At 40.4% G+C, this 23,085-nt stretch overlaps 1 protein-coding gene across 1 annotated transcript in view; it reads right to left on the bottom strand.

Moving 5' to 3' along the window:
- LOC109916135 (nuclear transcription factor, X-box binding-like 1) overlaps positions 1 to 22,548 on the bottom strand; it is an 83,826-nt gene extending 61,278 nt beyond the window's left edge. The window contains exons 1-4 of the mRNA XM_048600142.1: positions 22,195 to 22,548; positions 10,683 to 10,844; positions 3,692 to 3,804; positions 1,973 to 2,103 (exon numbers count right to left, since the gene is read on the bottom strand). Coding sequence (XP_048456099.1) covers positions 1,973 to 2,103; positions 3,692 to 3,804; positions 10,683 to 10,844; positions 22,195 to 22,402 — 614 coding nt within the window. The 5' untranslated portion in view covers positions 22,403 to 22,548. The remainder of the gene's footprint in view (positions 1 to 1,972; positions 2,104 to 3,691; positions 3,805 to 10,682; positions 10,845 to 22,194) is intronic.
- Between the last annotated feature and the right edge of the window lie 537 nt (positions 22,549 to 23,085).

The raw sequence follows: 23,085 nt of genomic DNA on the forward strand, positions 1-23,085 counted from the left end.
CCTTCTGCCAGCAACCATGTAATTATTTCTCAGGCTGCTGAACAGTTTGGGGAAACGAAAAAGATAAGGGAAAGCTATCCAATCTCCACCAGCTCAAGAACTCTCTTGTTCTCTGCTGTAAAGGCCATTTTATGCCTGAAGAAAACCAGTTTTCCTTCAGAAGTTGTTGTAAGTTGTGACTTTTAATTACGAAGTCAGAGACATTTTAAAAGTGTGACTCAGCCACCCTGTGGCTCTTGCAAACCATTGGAGGTAACTTGAGAAGGCAGGCCAGGGAACAATATGCTGATCAGCACAAAAACCATCTCAGCAAATCATGTGAACAGAAACCATCGAATTGCCTACCTGGTCATCACTCCATCCATAACACCCTTAAATGGGAGAGCGCGAGTGTATTTATCACAGGTTTAGAGATTAAATTAGTAGGAGTTACATGTTCACGCTTCATAATTGTTTGCCTCTAACGAGAGAGTCATTTTGTTTGTATTATGTAGTAATTCTTACGCAGAAGTACAGAAACCTGGCCCATGTTTTCTGTCAACCAGGGTCTTTTAAAAAAAAAAAGAAGTTGATTGGGGGACTTTTGAGAATCTTTAAAATCCTTAGCGATCACTCCCAGCATAGTGGTGCTTGATTTCCAGTGGGGATTGAAATCACTCAGCAATCATTAAGCAAATTACAGATTTGAAAGTGGCAAAAAGTCCATGCAAAACAAAGACAAAGACAACGAAGATGAGATAGAAAAATAGGCCTCAAAGTATATCACACTATTTTAAGATAACAAGGTGTAGAGCTGCCTGGCCTGCTGTGTTCACCCAGCTCTACACCTTGTTAGCTCAGATTCTACAGCATCGGTAGTTCCTACTATCACACTATTTTAAGTTGTTTAACTAGGTCACTGAGTTGGAATTTATAACAAAACCAGAAATTGCTGGCAAAGGTCAGCAGAGCTGGTAGTATCTGTGAAGAGAAATCAGAATTAATGTTTTGGGTCCAGTGATCTTCTTCAGAGTTGATGGCAGCTAGGAAAAAGGTTGTTCTTATGCAGAAGATAGGGTAGTGGGAGGAGATAAGGAGTAAAGAATAGATGGAGATAGAACCCAAGGAGAGAGAAGAACAGATGAACAAAAGGACTAGATAATGATTAGCAGCTATTCATTCTTCTAGGTTAGTGGGGACTATTAGTAGCTAACAATGGGTTGTGTGTATTAGCAAGCCATGTAATAAAAAGACTTGGTGTTGGGGGTTGGGGTAAGGACATGGGAGGTGGTGCCCCAAGCCCTAAAATTGTTGAACTCGATTTTGAGTCCAGAAGGCTCTAAAAGTTCCCAAGGGGAAAATGAGGTTCTGTTCCTGCAACTTGCGCTGAGCTTCGCTGGAACACTGCAACAAGCCTGAGACAGAGATATTGGCCAGGGAACAAGATGGTGTATTGAAGTAGCAGGCAACTGAAACTCAGGGTCTTCTTTTGCAGACAGAGCATAGGTGTTCTGCGAAGCGGTCACCCAGTCTATGCTTCTTTTCCCCAATGTCAAGGAGACCACATTGTGAGCAGCGAACAGAGTAGACAGATTGAGTGAAGCACTACTTCACCTGGAATGTCTGTTTCGGCCCTTGAAGACCGAGGACGGAGGAAGTAAATGGACAGGTGCTACACCTTCTGCAGCTGCAAGGGAAGGTGCCATGAGGCTCAGGTCGGGGAGGCGGTGGGGGGTGGGGTGTGTGTGAGTGTTTTGAGTGTGAAGGAGGATTGGATCAGTGTGTCGCAGAGGGAATGGTCTTTGCAGAAGGCTGGCAAGGAAGGGGAAGAGAACGTGTATGGTGGTGGCATCCTGCTGGAGGTGGCAGAAATGGCTGCGGTTGCTGGTGGGATGGTAGGTTAAAAAATTTATCTTTGCTTTCTGTTAGCCATCAAAATCAAATCAACATATATTTAATGCCTTTCATTTGAAAACAAGTATTTACAGCTTACCATGGCCAGGGATGATCTTTTTTTCCAAAGTCATCATCCAACACAGAGGATACAAGAAAAATGCTGTCTTTTGCCCATTTCTGGATACATGAGATGTGAAAGATACAGTAACAGCGGAAGCAACTCCAGATCTAAAATGAAGAAAAAAATGGAACTTAGGTGCATTGTAAATTAATACTTACTTGGAAAATGTACTTTTAAAAGATATATTTTAAATAACAGTTAAATTACTGTTTGTTGTCCAATGAGCATATCTAATTTCAAAACTTCTACACATTTATGATGTCATTCTAAGAACTGCTCTGATACCTGATTTTCTGAGGAATAGTTCAGTGAATAAGGTCACAAAAAGATGTGATTATTGTTTACAAATCCCATGAACCAAGTTGGTGATAATGTAGAAAAAGAAAGAAAATTAATTGTAGGAGATACTAATTAAAAAAAATCCCCATCATGGTTCCTCACTAGAATTCTAAGAGACTTGAAAACATTACTTAACAAAAGAAAATGCTGGGACAAAGATTTGGAAGAAACATCCAACAGGTCACAAATGCCTTGTTTAAGGTGCGACTTGGATTAACAGTTTAGCAACAGAGTAATTTAGGCAGCACAGTGGCTCAGCAGTTAGCACTCACAGCACCAGGGACCCAGGTTCAATCCCACCTTTGGGCGACTGTCTGTGTGGAGTTTGCACAATCTCCCCATGCCTGTATAGATTTCTTCCAGGTGCTCCGGCTCCCTCCCAGAGTCCAAAGATGTGCGAGTTAGGTGGATTGGCCATGCTAAATTGCCCATGCTGTCCAGGGATGTATAGGTTAGGCGGATTAGCCACAGGAATTGTAGGGTTACAGGGATTGGATGGGTCTGGCTGGGATGCTGTTTGGAGGTTCGGTGTGGACTTAATGGGCCAAATGATCTACTTCTACACTGTAGGGATTTTATGATTCTATGAATTTAGCAAGCATTAACCAGAATCAACAAAAAAAAAGCAACTTGATCGCGAAGCGACTATTAGCATAGATGTCGGTAGGAAGTCAACCTTTGAATACACTTAAAATGGGTTTGACTTGTGTGTCTGGTATAATAGCAAACTGTGGAAGTGTTGCAGCTGGTCACCATCTTTATCTTTAGTCATGTGGAGTCTGCGCCATGCGAGCATGCCAATAAGACCCCTCGGTGACGCTTGCAGCCCAGCCTATGTGACATGCTTGATCCCTTAAACTCAAGTTATAAAAGGTATTCATCTAAAACGGAGGCGGCCAAATAAGAATATTATACATCATGGCTGAAAAGAAGGTCAACGCTCATATTTTGAGTATATGCAAAACATGAATTTTGGGCCAAAAAGAAGTTGTCTTATACACTGTCAATAATGGTATCATAACTTTAAAACATTATGGAATTATTACCTTTTATTTCTGCATTAAGCTCAAGCTTAAATCTATCAAAAGGCTCATGTCGCAAAGTATAGCATTTAAGGATGAACATTAACTTATGATGCAGTTACTAGAAATTGAAAAAAAACTAACAATACACTAATATACAAGACTGTTAAATACAGTATTATGATTTGACAAGTGCAGTGACTTGATCAGTTTGTTAAATGGAAAAAGCAAATCTCACAATAACCCTGAGCTAATACTCTTCATCAAATTCACATCATGGTAAATACACCAACTATAAATAAATACTATTTTGTCAAACATCTTCAATACTTACAGCCTGATTCCTCTTTACTGAGGCTATGCAGATGAGGCATGTTTGAGCACCTGACTGAAATGCATCATTCAGATATTGTTTCGTGCGTTCCAATTCTCTGGAAGAATTTTCACCTAGTATAATTATATAATAAGATTAATCCATAACATATTTTAGAAGTTTTGGATTTTTAATATGTCAACTTTCTAAGTAACAATATATAACATCCCATTCGCCTTCATATGGTAAATGTAGATTTTCCTCCAACTTGGGTTCCCATTTCTCATTTTATGAAGATGCAAATATAAACTATAACAATAATCTTCTATACCAATATCAACAGGTATAATGTAATGCAAGCCAAAAAGGTTCAAGCAGAGCCAAGCCTAAGACTGCAAAGTGCAGCAACTATCTAAGGATAAAGAATGGACTCTCACTTAATTTGAACCTTAATTTTACACTACTCAAGCTTTAAAATTGCTTTTTGTTGCAGATGTTACATGTGAATAAGTCACTCACATGTGTATTCTAAATTTCGACTCTTCTGCAGGTTATTTACACAACTTTCCACTTGCTCGAATACATAGGTACAAATAGGAGGCCCACGCAAACTTCTACACATCAACTCGTTGACTTGAGTAATTGCAGAATTTTTACATCTTCTACCTTACTTTTTATTTTTCCCAATGTCAAGTCTAGGCAGGGGCAAATGTGTACGCGGTCCTCATTGAGGAGTACAAGTTTATATCCTTAGGATCCATGACATGTGACCACACAAGCATACTCGGAAAAGTTCTAGAGGCACGGGTTGGACATTATAAGGATGGTGAATGTAGATTAAAGGATTCACCTTCATGGCTCACTGCCTACATGCATATACAGGCTGTCCAAGATAAACAAAGTGATGCCCCTCTACACCCAATTTTATCTCTGACTGGCTCTGTATGACAGAATTGGCCAAATGGTTGGGCAAGCTACTGCAACCAGTTTTAACCCTGTTTTCCCCTTATACTGTGAAGGATCCTTTCACTTTTGTGAAAATCATGCAAGACCTACATATCAATTGCCATGTGCTCTTTTCAACATTGCCAGCTTATTCCCTAACATTCCGCTCAAGCAAACCACGAACATTTGCAGTAGGTTATTGCATCACAGCAATACACATGTACCACTGGTGTTTGCATCATTTTTCTTTAAACTCACCAACTTAGCCACATATGCAATTGAATTCCGTTTCAACACCACATATACCCAAATACTTGGCATTGCAATGGGACCCCTTTTGGCCCAGATCTGGCTAACACGTTTGCTAATTTCCACAAGAAAGACATATTTAAGAATGACCACTAATCTCTCACTTCTTATATACTTGGGACAACTAGATAAAGTTTGCAACATTCAAACCAGATGAAAAGAATTTCCTTACAAACCTTAGACTCCATCCTGCACACAAATTTAGCTCTGACATGGAGCAGTCAAACCAGCTCCTTTTCTTTAATGTGCTAATTGATAATCATACGAAAAGGGATTTCCTGCAGTTTCACATATCAGTTCAATTTGCAACTTCATGAGTAAGCTCCTAGCCTTCTGCTTAATGACTAGACTTGATCCCAAAATAGAGTGTACAAAACTACTCTGCATGAAATTTCCCACTGCAAACAAATCATCACTCATTGAACATTACATAAACTCATGAAAGTGTCATAGACTGGACTATGGCCCTGATAGATGGCCAGTCTACCTAACATTACCCAGATGGAAAGGTACTTCAAAAATCTGAGTAACAGATGAGGCTAGTCATTTCACGCTGCTGTCTTGCAGTAAACATACAAGTAGTTGCTGGATGCTGCTGTCAAGCTAAAAAGTTCTTCCCACCACACAAATGAGATACTGGAATTTCAGTGCTGTTGTGATGCCGTTTTGTAGGCTATACAGCCTAATAACTGGGAGATCGCATCAATAAAAAAAAAAAACCCCTTTTGACTGTCCACAATGAGCAGCATGCTGATCATGTTCAACCAGCTCTTGCTTGTAAAACTCAGGGCACTGCATTCATCACTAAATGTGATTTCTCCGTTGGACAACATTTACTACATTGTCCGGAATGCACTAAGATTTACACTGGAAACCAATTTAAAATTATCAATTTCACTCACAGTGGGTTTCATTTGCATATGTTAGAAACTACATTTTATCACATAAATGCCCACACACCACTTTTTCTTGAGGAAAGAGCTATGAAGACAGCTAATCCATCATGCATCATCATGGCAATATCCTGGCCAGAGACAATTTTCCCGGTTTGAATTTAAATTTTTAATTAAGACATTTCAACAGTTCCTGCTGCCCACTTCACGGCAACTTTAGTTCCACCCATCAGCACCCTCTTTTCATGCCACGTAAATTGATTTTCTTGCATCTCAGTACTAATGAGTGCAAGATAAAAAGCTTCAACTTCACATATCTTTCTAACATATTAAATTCTGTACTACCATGCAATTTTTTTTCCCCAAAAGAGATGTCATGTGACATAGGAACAAGAGTAAGCCCTTCAGATCCCAGTGCTTGCTCCACCATTCCAGATTATAGCTGATCATCTACATTATATTCCCATGCCATCCCCATATTTCTTATGGTTATTAGTAACTAGAATCCTATCAATTCCTAGCCTGAACTTTCCCAGCCCCAGGGTAAAGAATTCCAAGATTCACCACATCCTGTGATAACTTCCTCCTAAATGGCTTGCCTTTGAAACTGAGACTGTGTCCTGGGATTTTAGGCCCCAAAGGAAACATCCTTTCTGCATCTATTCTGTCCATCCCTTTAAAGGATTTTGTAAGTTTCTATGAAATCACCTTTCATTCTTCTAAAATGAAAAGAATACAGGCAAAGTCTTGTCAATTTTTCTTCAGAGCATAGTTCCCCATTCCATGAATCAATCAATCAGTCTGACAAACCTCCACCTGACTCCCTCAATGGCAAGTATATCCATTCTCAATCAAAAGCATCTAACTGTACATAGTACTCTAAATGCAGTCTCACTAGCATTCTATACAATTGCAGCAAGACCTTTTTGTTCTTGTACTCAAAATTTCTTTCCAAAAAAGCTAACACACTGTTTGCCTTCAAAATTGCTTACTGAATAATGAACAATCTGCATCTTCATTCTTTATACCAAAATGGTTTTCCACATATGTCCACATTATGTTTTGTTTTTATCTCGCCTACTTACTCAGTCTGTCTAAATTATTCTTCAAAACTCACATTCACACCAATCTTTGAATCATCTGCTATTAACCATCATATCCGAATTATTGATACAGACTGTGAACAACTGGGGCCGGAGCACTAATCCTTGAAATATCTCATTGGTCAGTGTTGGTCAACCCAAGAATGACCCATTTATTCTCACATTCGATTTCTGCCCCTTAACCAATCCTCAATCCAGACGAGTATGTTAACACCAAGTCCAAAAGCTTTTATTTTGTTGACTGACCTCCCATTTGGTAGTTTATCAAAAACTTTCCAAAAATCCAAATACATCATTTCCACTGGTTCTCCCTTACTGACTTTGCTAGAAACATCCTCCAAAAAAAAACAAACAAACAAACCTTTTTTCTGTCAAGTATGGATTTCCTCTTTATAAATCCACGTTGACTCTGCCTAAACAGAATTTCTAAATATCCACTGACCAAATCTTTCATAATAGATTTCAGTATTTTCTCTACCAGTGACATAGTAGGTCTGTAGGTGCCACGTTTTCTCGGTCCCTCCTTTCCTAAACAATGGGCTACATACAACATCCTATTCTGTCAGCAATTTTGTAGAATGAAGAGAATTTTGAATAATCACCGGTGGATTCATCACCTCCGTAGCCATCTCTTTCAACAATCCAAGATAAAGGCTATCAGGTCCCGGGGAATTTTCATCTTACAGTGTCATTACATTGACTCCAATACACTTTGCTTTACTAATATTAATTTCTTTCAGTTCCTCCCTCTCATTACACCCTTGAATTTGAATTATTCAAAGGAGACTTCCTGTATCATCCTTTGAGAAGGCAGATAAAAGGCATTTAGCTTCACTGCCATTTGTTTCATAGGATAAATTCTCCTGTCCTTGCTTCTAGATGGACCCACATTTGTGTTTACTGATCTTTTCCATTTTTAACATACCTATTCTTGTATTTTATACTGATGTCAGCGTAAGAAGGGCTCAGAGGCCGGAAGGCTGTTTCCACTTTTGGGTCCCCATCCCTTCTGGGTCCCAAAATTCTCAATCACTAGGCCACTGGTCACGTTCCCCACCTCAAAACATTTGTATGTACGTACATAATTAAAAACAGTCCACAACTCACGTGTACTGGTGTCAGCAAACACAGCCTTTGTGAAAATCCTTAAATCTGTGCACGTTTTCTCAATCTTTCCATCAACAGAAATAGTTTCTCAAATATTTTATCAATTGCTTCTTGATATTGTCTAGACACTGTCAAAAATAGGCTACCATCAGGTATTCTTTCACTCTCCTCTGGCTAGTTGGACACATTCAATACATCTAATTTTTTGCCCCCACAGTGACATTGCATTGTTTTATTTTTAACTTGATCTATGACCATTTAGAGTCAGATGTACAGCATGGAAACAGACCCTTCAATCCAACTTATGTGCACCAACCAGACATACCAATCTAATCTGGTCCCATTTGCCTAGGTCCATATCCCTCCAAACCCTTCCTATTCACACATCCATCCAGATGGCTTTTAAATGTTGTAATTGTACCAGTATCTATCACTTCCTCTGGTAGCCCTTTCCATACATGCATCACCCTCTTAGGCATAAAAGTTACCCCTCAAGTCCTTTTTAAAATCTTTCCCCTCTTACTTAAACCTATGTCCTCCAGTTTCACACTCCTCCACCGTCGGGAAAAGGCCTTGGCTATTCACTCTAACACGTCCCTCATTTATTTTCAAGCACTGTATTGGTCATTCTGCAACTCTTGGCTGTTTCATCACTATTGATTTGCTACTGAATATAATTAGATAACAGGTCAGCTGTGGTGACTGTAAATTAGACAGCCAGCTCTAATCCTTGGTATTGTGTTCAGGATACAACCTCCAAAACACTTCCATACATGCTTATCAGCCACTGTCTCCTCTTGCAGCCAAATTCTTATTCATCTTTTAAGTTTCACACAAATTTACAAGCAGTGGCTACCCTAAGAATCAGCCTGTCATGTGAATTTTATTGACTTTTTTCCCCACTCAAATTCCTGAATAAGATCCCATACAACCTTCAACATCTAAATGATATGCTTGTTCAGTGAAATCTATTCCTTTTTAAATTGCTTTGGTTGCCATTTAGTGGATTATTTTCATACAGATAGTGCTCAAGTTTGTCTAATGGTTGTTTCATTATTATTTGTTTTGATAAAAAAAGTCCCATGCTTATTTTGTTGGTTCTATTTGAACTGTTCCTGCACAATCGATTTCAAAAACATAGGAGTGTCCTCTTATAATCACTTGGCATAGAGTACATAATAGAACTTCTCTAATTTCTTCATCACTCCCCCCACTATAGGAAATTTAGTGTCAATCTCCAACAACTTTTTTGGTTTTGAGTCCATTAAGTACAGAACATGCATTTGGTGATACCAAAACCATTATATTTAATATCAAAATCACCACTCAACATTTCAAGAAACAATAAGTAACATTCTTTATTTGTCTCCAAATTCAACCAAATCAGCATCTTTAAGAAGCTTTAACTCCATTTTGAGAACCTTCATGCTTAGACTGGAAGAATTTCATTTTCACATCTATACTTCTTTTTGTATTTTCCTCTGTCCGTCTATTGTTTAATCTGATTCAAAAAGCTAAGTACAAGGTCAAAAATTAAGATAGATTTGAACTTCTATACATAAAAACCAATTGAATTCTCATCCCATTTGATAGGAAAAAATCACACTGAAGGAAAGGACATATCCTATTTAAATCGACTTAAGCAAGCAACAGAAGTGTGATTTATCTTTATTTATATGATCATTTTGCACATCCAATTTTTTTTCATAATTTATTAGTTACCTTTTTAGGGGAAGAAATATTCAACTGGGAGAATTTTTCAGACGACTTTGAATTTCTGTTGTGTGTTTTATTGGCAATCAAGGTCACTGATACTCAAGTTACTAAGTATCACACTGGGTAAATCTAAATGCATTACTAAGTTTGATCATTAGGTTTTCAGACCTCAGATTTAGAAATCTAGTTGCAATACACAATCCATTTGTTTCAAATGTTATTAATAGAAATTATATTCAATCTAGAATGCAAGTACATGAATTAGATTTTGGATTAATTATATTTCTAGTGAGCACAAAAGCAGTTTCACAATTTTAGTGTTATGCTATTTTATAAAATAGAAGTCCATTATTATCCAGATGTTGGAATTCAAAAAGTAAAACCATGTTATCGCTGAACTATGTTGATAAGGATACTTGTTATTAAAAATGAAAACTAAGATCTAAGCGCTCTTCTGTAATACAAAAATCCACTATTGTTGATGATAGATACATTTTCTTAAAGCTTTTCATCTTGCACTCACCAAGCCAATTTGCAAAAATACCAATCTAAGGGGGTAACTAACATCAATAATGTGTGAAGGGCAAGTAATTGGCAAGTGGATTCTGTTGGTAGCAAATTGGTTTAAAAATTAAATGAAGTAAGCAGTTTACTGTTAATTACTAACTAGTGCATTTTCCAAAATAATGCCTTTACAAATCACGAGACGACCATTCTAGTCTCACAGCATAAACTTTGGCTTTCCATTACTTTGGTGCTCTTTTGAATTATCATAATCTGTGCAAGATAAAATGCGTACTTTCTAAACCACTGTCACAATAAACATTTACCTCCTTAAAGAGCCGAGTGAATATATGATACACTGAATAATGGATTTCCAATGCCTTTAGATGCATTGAATTTACAAAACAGTACTTAAGTTGCAACAAATTATATTACCTATATGACTAGAATATGCTGTAAATGTTGAGGCAACGATTTTCCCTTGCTGACCCTCAAAATCCTCTTCTTCTTCAGAGGAAGTGTCCTCATTAGCAAACCTTTGGGCTATAGCCTGATTGGCCTTACGAATTTCTTCAAATTTTTTCAGTGATGACAGCTCTGTTGAAAAGTTGCAAAAATATGAAAATCAGATAAAATAAGTATTAATGAAAGTAACTGTAAAACTTCTCAATATCGGATAATGCATTAAATATAAAATAGGTGATTTCACAAGAACCACTAAAAGATATTGTATAGCTATAGTAAAGACAGAAACAGAAATATGAAAGGCATTAAGACAGAAATTGTAACTATACAGACGTAGAAAAGTCATTTAAGTCAGAAGTTTTGTCATTTTTAGATAGTTCTTATCCAAAGATGGAGAGCTATTACCACCAACTTTGGTGCACAAGTGGACTTTTGAAGCTTCTAAAAATCCTTCTAAAAACAGGGTCAACCTGGATACAGAGTATAGAATGTGAACGCTGACATTGGCGTCAAGTCATGGCCACTTTGAAATGCGAAAAAAAACTAGTAATTTGAAATAAAATAAAGCTTTTACGAGGATAGTTTGAAACATGACATCTTAATAACCAAATTTATTCTTTTCAGCATCTGATGCACAGTTCATCAAATTCATACCCAGTTTTTTTTGTACATGGAAATATCACAAGGATGTCATATTGTATCAGATATAAAACCTCTGGTTTTATAAATGTGTCTCCACAACAAATCATCTTCCATCCCTTCAGTGAATTGGATGTTTACCTTTTTTAAAATGATCTGAAAACTTGATTGCTACTCATTCAGAATGTATGGGTGTTTCATCTATGCTGCTAATGTGACATAATCAACATGTGTTTTTAAATGCTGTCTGGTGATTTAGTTTTAGAAAATGGTCATTTTAGCCAAGTTCTTTTGGTGATCTCCAGACTGACCTCGTCCTCTGCAGCAATACTGGGCATTTTGCTCCATAAAGCAGCTACACTAACTAGCTACTTCTCTGAAATCTTTAGGTTCACTGTTCGATTTGGCCCATTTACATACATAAATATGTACACCATTTCTGATGTCAAAGTAATTACCCAAATGATTTTCAAGGACCTTACGTGTGCTTCAAGATCAGGCCAATACAACTTTCTGTTCTCATGATCTTTGGCATCTTCCTCAAGGAGATTCCATGTTATTCCATTCTCTCCCCAGCCACACTGGTCTCCTTCAAGACATTTCAAACAGGGATAATTGCAACCATCCATGTCTTGTGGTTCTATTGACAGAGTTCCTCCCATCACCCTATGAAACGAACAACAAGTGGCTTTCACACATTCACAGTTATACCCAGAAATCCACAAGTTGCTGTCAGTGATTCCTTGTTCCTTGCAAAATGTGAAGTCGCAGAGTCATAGAGAAGTACAGCACGCAAACAGACCCTTTGGTCCAACTCATCCATGCCAACCAGATTTTCTAAATTAATCTCGTCCCATTTGCCAGCATTTGGCCCATATCCCTCCAAACCCTTCCTATTCATATATCTGTCCAGATGCCTTTTAAATGCTGTAATTGTACCAGCCTCCACCAGTTCCGCTAGCAGCTCACTCCATACGTGCATCACCCTCTGTGTGAAAAAGTTGCCCCTTAGGTCCCTTTTAAACTTTTCCCCTCTCACCTTAAACCTATGCCCTCTAGTTTTGGACTCCGCTACCCTGGGAAAAAAGACCTTGGTTATTCATTCTATCCATGCACCTCATGACTTTATAAACCTTTATATGGTCACCACTCGGCCTCCGATGCTCCAGGGAAAATAGCCCCAGCCTATTCACCTTCTACCTATAGCTCAAACCCTCCAAATGTGGCAACATCCATTTCTGAACCCTTTCAAGTTTCACAACATCCTTCCTATAGCAGGAAGGCCAGAATTGAATGCAGTATTCCAGAAGTGGCCTAAGCAATGTCTTGTACGGCCACAACACTACCTCCCAACTCCTATACTCAATGTTGCCACAGCTGATGAGAATTTCCAGATTTACTCTAACATCACAATATTATCAAGACAAGTAAAAGGTTAGTTATTGCAAAACAAGGAAAGCACTGATCTTAATCAAAATTTCCTGGGAACACCACTGTATACTTTCCTCTAGTATGCAAAAAAAAAGTTGCCACAGTAGTCATGTGAGATCTACACTTGAGTGAACAGCAACAGATTTTATCAAATGCAGAGGCTGGTAAAAGAAGACATCATACTTGCAGCCCTATAGACTCAGGCTCCCATTCCATGTGATCTGAGGTCATGGGGACATAGCTGCTTTCACAGAAAGTATGTCGTTATGATTGTAAAGGAATTGCCTTTATGTTTCTCCATTCCACCCACCTCCTGGCTGTCTCTATACAGGACTTGGTAGGACTTGCTGTTCAGCAGTCTTTTTTTGATTAAGTAGACTTTTCCAAAGCTTGTTACACTTAACACTATCAAATTTCAGTTGGTGCTCATCTTCAAGCTTTTGCGAGGTATTCCTCAGTTGTAGGGACCTCTGTGGTTTGGGTTTCCGTTTCTTCATTCAAAGCAACCTTAAGTGTTTCCATAGCTTGGTGAAAAGGTTCAATTGTAAGCTCCAACAGACCTTTATAAAAATTAATAATTTTGGAACATTCAATATTGGCTTGATCCATTTGGACTCAAGTGTTTCCTTTTCCCTGGCTAGCTTTTCACCAGCTGCTTGCAGTTGTTGAACTACCCTTTCAGTGGACCATTTCTGAAATTTGATGTTTTTTTCTCAGACTGTTTAAAGTTCAAGTTACTGTTTTTCCCTCATCGTTGAACATCTGTTTTGAACCTCCAAGATCTCATTCACAAGATTGAAGACTGCTTTCTAACTCCAAAATTCTGTTATCGCGGATTCGAATGTCACTTTTCTGGCTTTCAGTAAACTGAACTGAAGGCGGTTATTTTCTTCCTTCCCAGCAGTAATCCAGATATCCATGGGAAGAACATGGTCATTCATGACTACATTTGCAGTTCATGCATCTCCTTGGCAGATGCTGTTCAGCAAATGGACAACTTCTTAATTTCCAAAAATGATTGTTCCTTTTGAGGAGAAACAACTGGACTTTCAGAAGCACAGTGCCCTATATTCAGAAGCATAGACGGGGTGACCGCTTCACACAACATCTACGTTCTGCTTGCAAAAAAGACCTTGAGCTACTTCTTCCCTGCTACTTTAACACCCTGTTCCCTGGCCAATATCTCGAAGGTCTTACGAGGAAAGGTTGAGAGCACTAGGGCTTTTCTCTTTAGAACGACGAAGGATGAGAGGTGATTTGATAGAGTGGATAGCCAGAGACTTTTTCCTAGGGTGGAGGTAGCTATTATGAGGGGGCATAGTTTTAAAGTGAGTGGGGTAGATATAGGGGAGACGTCAGAGGTAGGTTCTTTACTCAGAGTGGTCAGGGCGTGGAATGCATTGTCGGAGAGAGTAGTGGAGTAGGCCTCATAAGGAGCATTTAAGCAGCTATTAGATAGGCATATGGATGATAGTATAAGGTATGGGTGGAGGTTAGATAGACCTTAGGATTAGGCTAAAAGTTCGGCACAACATCGTGGCCGAAGGGCCTGTACTGTGCTGTACTGTTCTATGTTCTATATCTGTGTCTCTGGCTTGCTGCAGTGTTCCACTGAAGCTCAACGCAAGCTGGAAGAACACTCGCTTGGGGACCCTGCAGCCCTCCAGACTAAACACAGTTCAATAATTTTAGGGCCTAAACTCTCCCATGTCCTAGCCCCCTACCCCACACACCAGGTCTTGTTATCATACAGCCTGCAATTACACACTACTTATTGTTAGTCATTACCAGGCCTCATTAACAGTTATTCACCTTCCTAGCCAGATCATTATCAACTCCTTTGTCTATCCAACTGCTCTCCCTCTCGCTTTCTCCGGGCTCCAACCTATCGTTTACTCCCTACCCCATCCCCCTCCCTATTTTCTGCATATAAGCCAACATTTTCCCAGCTACCATCAGTTCTGAGGAAGGGTCACCAGACCCAAAGCATTAACTCTGATTTTTTCTTCATAGATGCTGCCACACCTGCTGAGCTTTTCCAGCAACTTCTGTTTTTGTTCCTGATTTACAGCATCCACAGTTCTTTCAGTTTTTATAAAGGTTTAATGGAGGGCAGACTGAGGATTTCTCGTCTTAACTATGGTCTACCATTCAAAAGGATCGAAACATCTTCATTATCAATCAGAACTAGTTACTCTTTGTTCTAATTTAAGTTAAGCATACCAAATTTTGTCCTGCAACTCTGTACTGTTGAATTCTTGTAGTTGCTCATTTCTCGCCTGAGGAATAGCTCATCATGCGACACTATATCCCTTACTGCTGGGACTCCCACAAACTATGATCAGTGTTTGGTTTTCTCTGCTTTGACTGCAACTTTACTCTAGTCTGTCAAGCAGAAATGAGAGTGTGAGCCAGCTAGTAATATCAAAGACGACTGCAAGAATTTTTTTTTTAAAAAGATAAATAAAAAGGTAAGAAAGGAGCAAGAGTGGACATTGGACTTCTGGATAAGTAGTAATGGGTTCCAAAGAGACAGCAGAGAAAGTGAATATGTACTTTGCATCAAATTTTCAGTGGAAGACACCAGCAACAGGAGATGGTGCTGGTGAAGCTGAAAAGTCTGAAGGCAGATAAATGACCTGGACCAGACAGATGATAAAGTTCTGAAGGAGATAGATGAGGAGACTGTAACAGCATTGGTGGTGATCTTTCAGGAATCACTGGAGTCGGGGAGGGTTGCAGACTACTGGAAAGTGACTAATATAACACCCCTGCTTACGAAGGGAAGGAGACAGAAGACAGGACATTGTAGGCCAGTGAGTTTGACCTTGTTGTTTGTTAGATTTTAGAGTCCATTATTAAGGATGCGATTGCATAGTACTTAGAAGTGCATGGTAAAATGGGACATAGCACAGTTTCGTCAAGGGGAAGTCATGGAGTCATACTGCATGGAAACAGACCCTTCAGTCCAACTTGTCCATGCTGACCAAGCTTGCTAAAATGAACTAGTCTCATTTGCCTGCATTTAGCCCATATCCCTCTAGAACTTCCCTATTCATGGATTCGCCTTTAAATGTTGCAATTGTACTTGCCAGTACCATTTCCTCTGGCAGTTCACTCCACGTACGCACTGCTCTCAGCCGCTCAGGTCACTTTTAAATCTTTTCCCTCTCACGTTAAACCTTTGCCCCCTAGTTTTGGACTCCCCTGCCCTGGGGAAAAGACCTTGGCTATTCACCTTATCTATGCCTCTCATGATTTTATAAATCTCTATAAAAATCATGAATCAGCCTCCTACACTCTAGGGAAAAAGTCCCAAACAATCCAGCCTCTCCCAATAACTCAAACTCTCCAGTCTCAGTAACATTTTTGTAAGTCTCTTTTGCACGTTTCCAATTTAACAACATCCTTTCTATAGCAGGGCAACCTGAATTGTATACAATGCTCCAAATGTGGCCTCTTTCATGTCTTGTACAGCTGCAACATGACATCCCAAATGCTATACTCAATGCTCTGATTAATGAAGACAAGTGTGCCAAACACCCTTTTCACAAATTGTCTACCACTTTCAAGGAACTATGTACCTGCATCCCTGGGTCTCTCTGTTCGACAACACGACCTAACGCCTTACCATTAACTGTGCAAGTCCTGACCTGGGTTGTCTTACCAAAATGCAAAAAATTGCATTTATCTAAATTAAACTCCATCTGCCATTCCTCGGACTAGCTGATCAAGATCTCGTTGTATTCTTAGATAACCCATTTCACTGTCCACTGTGCCACCAGTTTTGCTGTCATCCGCAAACTTACTAACCATGCCTGCTATACGCTCATCCAAATCATCTATTTAGAATGACAAACAACAGTGGACATAGCACTGATCCTCAAGGCACACTGCTAGTCACAGGCCTCCAGACCAAACAACAACCCTTCACCACCACCCTGTCTCCTACCATCAAGCCAATTTTGTATCCAATTGGCAAGCTCTCCCTGGATCCCATGTGATCTAACTTTACTAAATAGCATACCATGCAGAACCTGGTCGGAGGCCTTACTAAAGTCCATGTAGACGTCTACAGCTCCGCCTTCATCTATCTTCTTAGTCAAGAAGTAACGAGCAAGTTAGCAAAGGAGAATCAGTGAACATGATCCATTTGGATTTGCAGAAGGCCTTTGACAAAGTGCTACACAGGAAGCTGCTAAATAAAAGTTCATCGTAATGGGTGCAAGACACTGGTTTGGATAAAGGATTGGCTGATGACTGGCAGAAGGCAAAGAATAGGGATAAAGGGGTCTTTTTCAGGATGGCAGCTGGTGATTAGTGGAGTTCCTCAGGGATTAGTGTTGGGACCACAACTATTCACATTACACATTAACAATTTGGACAAAGGAATTGAGGGCATTGTCGCTTTAAGTTTGCAGATGACACAAAGATAGATGGAGGGACAAGTAGTGTTGAGGAAGCGAAGAGGCTGCAGAAGGACTTGGATATGCTCAGCGAGTAGGCAAAGGAGTTGCTGATTAAATACAATGTTGTAAGTGCAAGGTTTTGCAATTTGGCAGGAACAATGCAGGCGCAGATTGTTTTAAACAGGAGGGGCTTCGGAATGCTGAAACACAAAGTCATAGTTCAGGATTCTCTTAAAGTCAATATGCAGGTTCAGTCAGTGGTTAGGACAGCAAATATTATGTTGACATTCATTTTGAGAGGGCTAGAAAAGTAAGAGCAATGATGTACTGCTGAGGCTGTATAAGGCTCTGGCCAAACCGCATGTGGAACATTGAGTGTGGTTTTCGGCCCTGTATCTAAGAAAAGATGTGCTTAATGATTATATCATTATTATAGGTTATTGGTTATATTATTATATTATTGGATTAGTATTGTTGCAGGCGATCCAGAGGAGGTTTACAGGAAAGATTCTGGGGATGAAAGGCCTGTCATGTAAGGAACAGTTAAGGCCTCTGGGTCTGTACTCTATGGAGTTTAGAAGGATAAAGGGTGAAGGGACAATTCTTTAGACCTGATGTGAAGGTGCTGGTGCTGGTGCTGGACTGGGGTGGACAAGGTCAGAAGCCACATGACACCAGATTATAGTCCAACAGGTTTATTTGAAATCACAAGCATTCAAAGCGCTGCTCCTTCGTCAGCTGGAGTGAAGAGAAGCACACTGGCACATAATTTATTTGTACTTGTGTCTGTATTTGTAAAGCCTTCCTTGCTGTCCTGTTTTGACACCATCACCTTGATAACTTATTATGACCTTAATTAGTTTGTAGAGTTTTGGATTACATGCTATGTTGGTAAACATGCAATTCTTATACCTATCATGTTATTCCAGCCATTTGGTTTGTTTCCAGCAACACCTTATGTTGAATTTTCTGTAATTACCCCTCTGTTTCAATTAATTGGATTATAGGTCATCCTTCCACTTGCTATTCAGCTGCTGACACTTTACTCACGCCATCTGACACTTTTGATCACCCACAGAGACTTATTACACACCATTTGTACAATCTTTTGATCTCTCTGCCTATAAATTATGTGCCTGTGTACTTCTCTTCACTGCACCTGACAAAGGAGCAGTGCTCCAAAAGCTTGCGATTTCAAATAAACCTGTTGGACTATAACCTAGTGTCATGTGACTTCTGACTTTAGACCTCAGATGAGGAGGAATTTCCTCAGGCAGAGGATGGTGACTCTGTAGTACTCAGTGCTGCAAAGGCTGCGGAGGCTAAGTAATTAGGTGTACATAAGACAGAAATAGGTAGGCTCTTGATTAGTAAGCGAATCAAGGAAAAGGCAAGGGAATGGGGTTGAGAAACATATCAACCACGATTGAATGGCAGAGGAGACTCAAATGGGCTGAAGAGGCCATTTCTGCTCCTATATCTATGGTCTAACAGTTCTGGTCCCCTTATCTAAGGGGGAAGTTGTGATATAGGAGGTAGTCCAGACAAGGTTCACTACATTGATCCCAGGAATGGAGCAGCTGTCTTACGGGGAGAGGTGGAATCAGCTGGGCTTGTACTCGTACTCATTGGAGTTTAGAACAATGAGAGGCAACTATAGTAAGATCTATAAAGATTCTTAGGGGTCTTGACATTGTTTCTTCTTGTAGGAGGGTCTCAGACTAAATGGACAAGCTCAGAATGAGGAGTTGCAGTTTCAGACAAAGGAGGAGGAATTCCATCCTTCAGAACGTAGTCAATTTGTGAACAGAGGATTGTCGAGGCTAGGTCATTAATTTTATTAAAGGCTAAGATGGCCACATTTTTAATCAGAATACAGCAGGATAATTGAGACGAAGATTATCAGATCAGCACGATGGAACTGCAGAACAGACTCTATAGGCCAAATATGGTTTTATGTTATGTTTCAGTTATACAAGGCATTGATAAGAATTCATCTTGAATACTATGCACTGTTTTGATCTCCCCATTCAATTAAAGATCTAAATGCATCGGAGATAGTTCAAAGGAGATTGATACATGGAATGAGCAGGATGTCTTAGTATAGATTGGACAGACAGCTTGTTTTTCATTGCAGTTTAGAAGAGCAAGGGGCAATTTGTTTGTCATGCTTACAATCCTGAATGGTCTTGACAAGGTGGACGCCAAAAGGAGATTTTCATTTGTGGGTTGAGTTCAGACATGGAGCCACTAAAGGACTTAAAACTCTACATTGTTGAAGCGTTACCTATTCAGATGATCTGCCCGCCTGTGCAAAATAATGGCGAGTTGACATAAAGTGAAGTTTAAAATATTCCACAACAACGTTTTTTGCAATGTCTTTCAGCTGGAAGCATTAAGTGGATGATCCATCTTTGCCACCTTCCCGAGGTCCCTGGCACATACACAGCATCAGTTTTCAATCTATTCAATGCACTATGCACAAGTAGTAGGTGGGGGTCACTGGATACGGAAAAGGCTGTGGGCCTGATAACATTCCGGTAACAGTACTGAAGAAGTGTGCTCCAAGCCAAGCCATTCCAATGCAGTTATAACACTAGCATCTAACCAACAATGTCGAAAATTGTCTGGATATATCTGGTACACAAAAAATATTGTATTACCTGGAAACCACCTTATAAGTCCACTCTCAAAGTGATGGAAGGATTGTCCACAGGGCTATCAAATACTACTTGCAAAGGAGTAATCTGCTCATGACATTCAATTTGCAATTAATTGGCACCCCATCCAATTTCAACATGCACTCCCTTCACCAGTGATGCACAATGGCAACAGTGTGCACCAGCAACAACAAGCACTGCAGTAACATACCAAGAGTCCTTCAACTGCAATTTCCAAACCACTCTAACTTTTAGAACAAGGGTAGCAGACACTTGGTAACACCACCATTTTCAAGTTCCCCTCTAAGTCACTCATTGTCCTAACTTAGAATAATATCACTGTTTCTTCAATGTCACCAGAACAAAATCCCAGAATTCCTTTTCCAACAGCATTGTGGATGAAGGCCTCAAGGACTGAAGAGGTTCAAAAAGGAAGCTGGCCACCACTTTTTCCAGGGCATTTAGAATAGAGGTAATAAATGCCGACATAGCCAGCTCCAGTCACATCTTATAAACTTAAAAAGCAGCTCAGGAGCCACATGTTCAACTTTTGCTTCAAAATCATGTTTGTATGTACGTGAAGGTCTAATTCACTCTACTGTACAGCCACTACTTTCCTTATTGTCACAGTCAAGTGTATCTCCTGTCACTTATGCATTTTTTGGAATAAGGGTGCAATATTTGCATGTCTCACATCACCTTTGGCTCTGTTGCCAGTTGTCATGTCTATTATGATTTGCTTCTATATGTTTTAGCCACAACTGAAAGTTTTTCTAGAATTTATTTGATCTAAACTCTTGGTGATTTTCAACATCTCCGTCAAACCTACTCTGCTGTCAGAGCAGCCCCAGCTTTTCCAGTCTATGTAAGTGTAAAGCTCTACTGCTGGAGCCATTCTTGGAGAAGTTAAAAGGAAGATTTCTCAACACCATTGGTCTACAGGAACCTTAGCCATATCTGTTGCATTTCCTGCACTTCTGCTCTCACCTCTTCTCTTCCCTCCCACAACACCAATGGGGGCTCCCTGTCTTCACTTTCCACTCCACCAGCATCTGCATCCAAATACACGCATTGCCCTCCCTTGTCAGCATTTCGCAGGGATCGCTCACTCTGGGACATGCTGCTCCACTCTCCTCCACTCCTCATACTTCCTTACACCCTCATGACACCTTTCCATGCAATCACAGAAGACTTGCCCATTTATCATTTCCCTCTTCACTATTCAAAGACTCCAAACACACTTTCCAGGTAAAGCCATGATTTACCTGGGCTTCACTCAATCGAGTCTACTGTATTTGCTGTTCACAACGTGGTCTCCTCTACATTGGGGTGACAAAACACAGACTGGTGACTGCTTTGCAGAACATTTGTATTTGGTCCATAAAAATGACCTTGAACTTCCAGCTGCCTGTCACATCAGCACACGTTTTGGCTAGCTGGTCAATATTTCTGTCTTGGACCTTAAGTGCTCCAGCGAAGCTCAGCATAGGCTGGAAGATCAGCATCTAATCTTCCAACTGGGGGCCTTGCAGCCTTCAGAACTTAATATCGAGTTAAGCAATCTTAGGGCCTGAACACCACCTTTTTTTGTCCTTTATCTACATCCAGCACCTGTCATAACATGAGCTGTTTTCTGCACTGCCAACTCATTGTCACGTACTATCGCCATTATCAGCTTTATTCCTTCTCTGGTTTAATATCAACTTCCCCCTTTGTCTGCCCAATAATCCTTCTCTCCCTCTGGGCTCAATCTCCAATTATCCACTCACTCTTTCCCTACACCCCCAACCCACACCTGGTCATCAGAATAAATACCACAAATTCCTAGCTACAATCAATTCTGATGAAGTGTCACTGGATTTGAAACATTAACTCTACTTTCCTCCCACAGATGTTGTCAGATCTGCTGAGGTTCTCTAGCAATTTCCACGTTTGTTTCAGAAAAGACTGTAACCTTCACAGTGCAGAATGCAGTGGACATAGCCATTGCTGGATTTCAGAATTCCTGACTACAACTGTATTTAGATATCAACATCCACACAAAAAAAATAAATATAAAGCATAAACATGACAAAGTATAATAAGACCACAACAAAATAAATCTAAACACTATCTTCCGTGTTTCTGCTCCCAAAATACTGCATTACAATGAGGCCACTTAGTTGCTTGGATCTGGTCAAAGTATTTTCTGACAACTGGTGTTTCCGAACAATAGATTTCCGGACTGAAGAGGTTACAGTGCATCAACAATTTCAGCAAGATGATGATGTTGACAGTCATGTTTGCTGGCCAGACATTACATTCAAGCAGCCTCATTCAGTCTCTCTGTACCGTATTATTTACCATTGCTGGAATCGGACTGATTCCTTGACCTGCTGCTGCTGGAGCCTCTTCCATGTCTATCATCTCCTCCTCCTCCTCCACCACCACCACCAGCAGCAGCAGCAGCCTCAGCCTCTCGAACGAGTCCAACTACTTGGGGGGGGGCGCCGCCGCCTTTGGCCCTCCCACGGCCCCTACCCCGTCCTCCCTGCCGCCAAGCGGGCTCCATTGCCTGGCCTCTCTTTTCCTCCCTCCGGGCTCCTCGGACGTTACTAACGGCCTGATCCCGGAGCCTGGGCCGCCAGCTGCTGGGGGCTCATCGCGCATGCGCCCCGCCGATACGCGGCACCAGCCCTCCGCGCATGCGTCCCGTGCGCGGCGCCCTCTGGGAATTGAGGTCCATCAGACCCCGCCCTATCGCTGCTGCATTGATATAGCGCCGTGCCAGGAGCATTGCAAAACAAACTACGACACGAAGAGGATAGCAAGGTTGAATATCAAAATCTGAATCTAAGGGGAAATTTGGCAGTGAGGAACCCCTTATCAAATGGCCTTGTTGTTAATAGTCTCACCAGCACAAGCCTGATGGGAGTGCTAGGTGGGTGGGTTAGGTTCCCAGAGTGGTGTGGTCTTTCACTAATTAGACAAACACTGCTACATGGTGTTTGGCCCTCCTGGTTGTTCTGAGTCCCGACAGTTATACTTCTCAATGAAGGAGAATGCGGAACAGCCATCGAGGAGGAACTGCATGCTCTCATGGCTGTTATTGATGATTTTGACTATAGTGTTGTGATCAAAGAGCTCACTAGCCCTAATGTGCCCCAAAATTGATGAGGAATTGGAGAAATTCCATTGTTACTGAGTTCTGTGCACTAAAGATCATGTGCCACATGGTGCAAATGACAAAGGATC

The sequence above is a fragment of the Rhincodon typus genome, chromosome 1, assembly GCF_021869965.1.
Source record: "Rhincodon typus isolate 14 chromosome 1, sRhiTyp1.1, whole genome shotgun sequence".
NCBI classification, from domain to species: domain Eukaryota; kingdom Metazoa; phylum Chordata; class Chondrichthyes; order Orectolobiformes; family Rhincodontidae; genus Rhincodon; species Rhincodon typus.